At 35.4% G+C, this 986-nt stretch overlaps 1 protein-coding gene across 1 annotated transcript in view; it reads right to left on the bottom strand.

The window, feature by feature from the left end:
- Nucleotides 1-281: 281 nt before the first annotated feature.
- The window catches only part of LOC107576928 (protein sidekick-2-like), a gene marked incomplete at both ends in the record, with an annotated part of 3,979 nt that continues 3,274 nt past the window's right edge, over nt 282-986 (bottom strand). Inside the window, 2 exons of the mRNA XM_016263048.1 lie at nt 282-384; nt 533-700. Of these exons, the coding sequence (XP_016118534.1) occupies nt 282-384; nt 533-700 (271 nt within the window). The remainder of the gene's footprint in view (nt 385-532; nt 701-986) is intronic.

Here is a 986-nt window from a genome sequence, read left to right as displayed (position 1 = left end):
TTTAAATGGTATATCAAAAAGTGTATATTTTTTAAATGTGATTTTTTGGTACATTTTACCAGTTTTTACCAAACTTTCAAAACAAAAATTAAAATAGGAAAAATATGCAATATGAAAATAATTGAAGACAAAATGTGTTTTACTGAGAAAAAACAAGATTTGTTTTTTAAAAAGCCTTTTTCCAAAAGGTACATCTGGGAAAAGGGAGGTCGTCTTATAATCAGGGTCGTCTTATATTCGGGCCAATACGGTATTTGCAGTCAAGTGTATGTGGGTTGCACCTGACTGAGACGCTGGGGTCATGCGTCACACCGCAGGTCATGGTGGCTTTTGTTCCTTTGATGACACTCTGATCCTGAGGAGGATTAGAGATGCGTGTACGTGCTGTTCGATAAAACAAAGAAAATGCACATCAGTATATGCACAGGTGTATGACACAAACATGCAAACACACTTAAACAAGGACATCATAAAGAACAAAGATATCCTGTGATCTATACACTTCAAAACACACACACACACACACACTCACCCCAGACCACGAGGTCGGCCGAGGCCTCGTCTATGCCACGGGAGTTGCTGGCCATACAGGTGTAGGTGCCGGCGTCTGATATGTGGGAGGGGCTTATGAGTAAACTTCCTGACTCCAGGAGAGTGAACCGCGGGAGCTGAACCGAACCGCTTGCTAGCACACGTTCTCCTGTGGAGAACACATACCCAGATATAATATGTAAAAGATATAATATGTAAAAAGTGCAATTTTGTTATTGGCTTTAAACCAAGATGCAAGACAAAAATAAAGCCTATATAAAAAGTTAAAAATAAAAATCAAGTTGCATGACACACATAAAGCCTATAATAAAGGAATTTGAACTATTATTTCAAAATGCTATTTAAAATTATATGATTTATAAAATAACACGATATTATATTATTAAAACTGATATTATATTATATTATATTATATTATATTATATTATATTATA

This window comes from Sinocyclocheilus grahami, unplaced genomic scaffold, assembly GCF_001515645.1.
Source record: "Sinocyclocheilus grahami isolate Dianchi unplaced genomic scaffold, SAMN03320097.WGS_v1.1 scaffold4662.1, whole genome shotgun sequence".
NCBI classification, from domain to species: Eukaryota; Metazoa; Chordata; class Actinopteri; order Cypriniformes; family Cyprinidae; genus Sinocyclocheilus; species Sinocyclocheilus grahami.
Note: the sequence above shows the minus strand (reverse complement) of the source record. Positions and strands in the feature narration are given on the sequence as shown.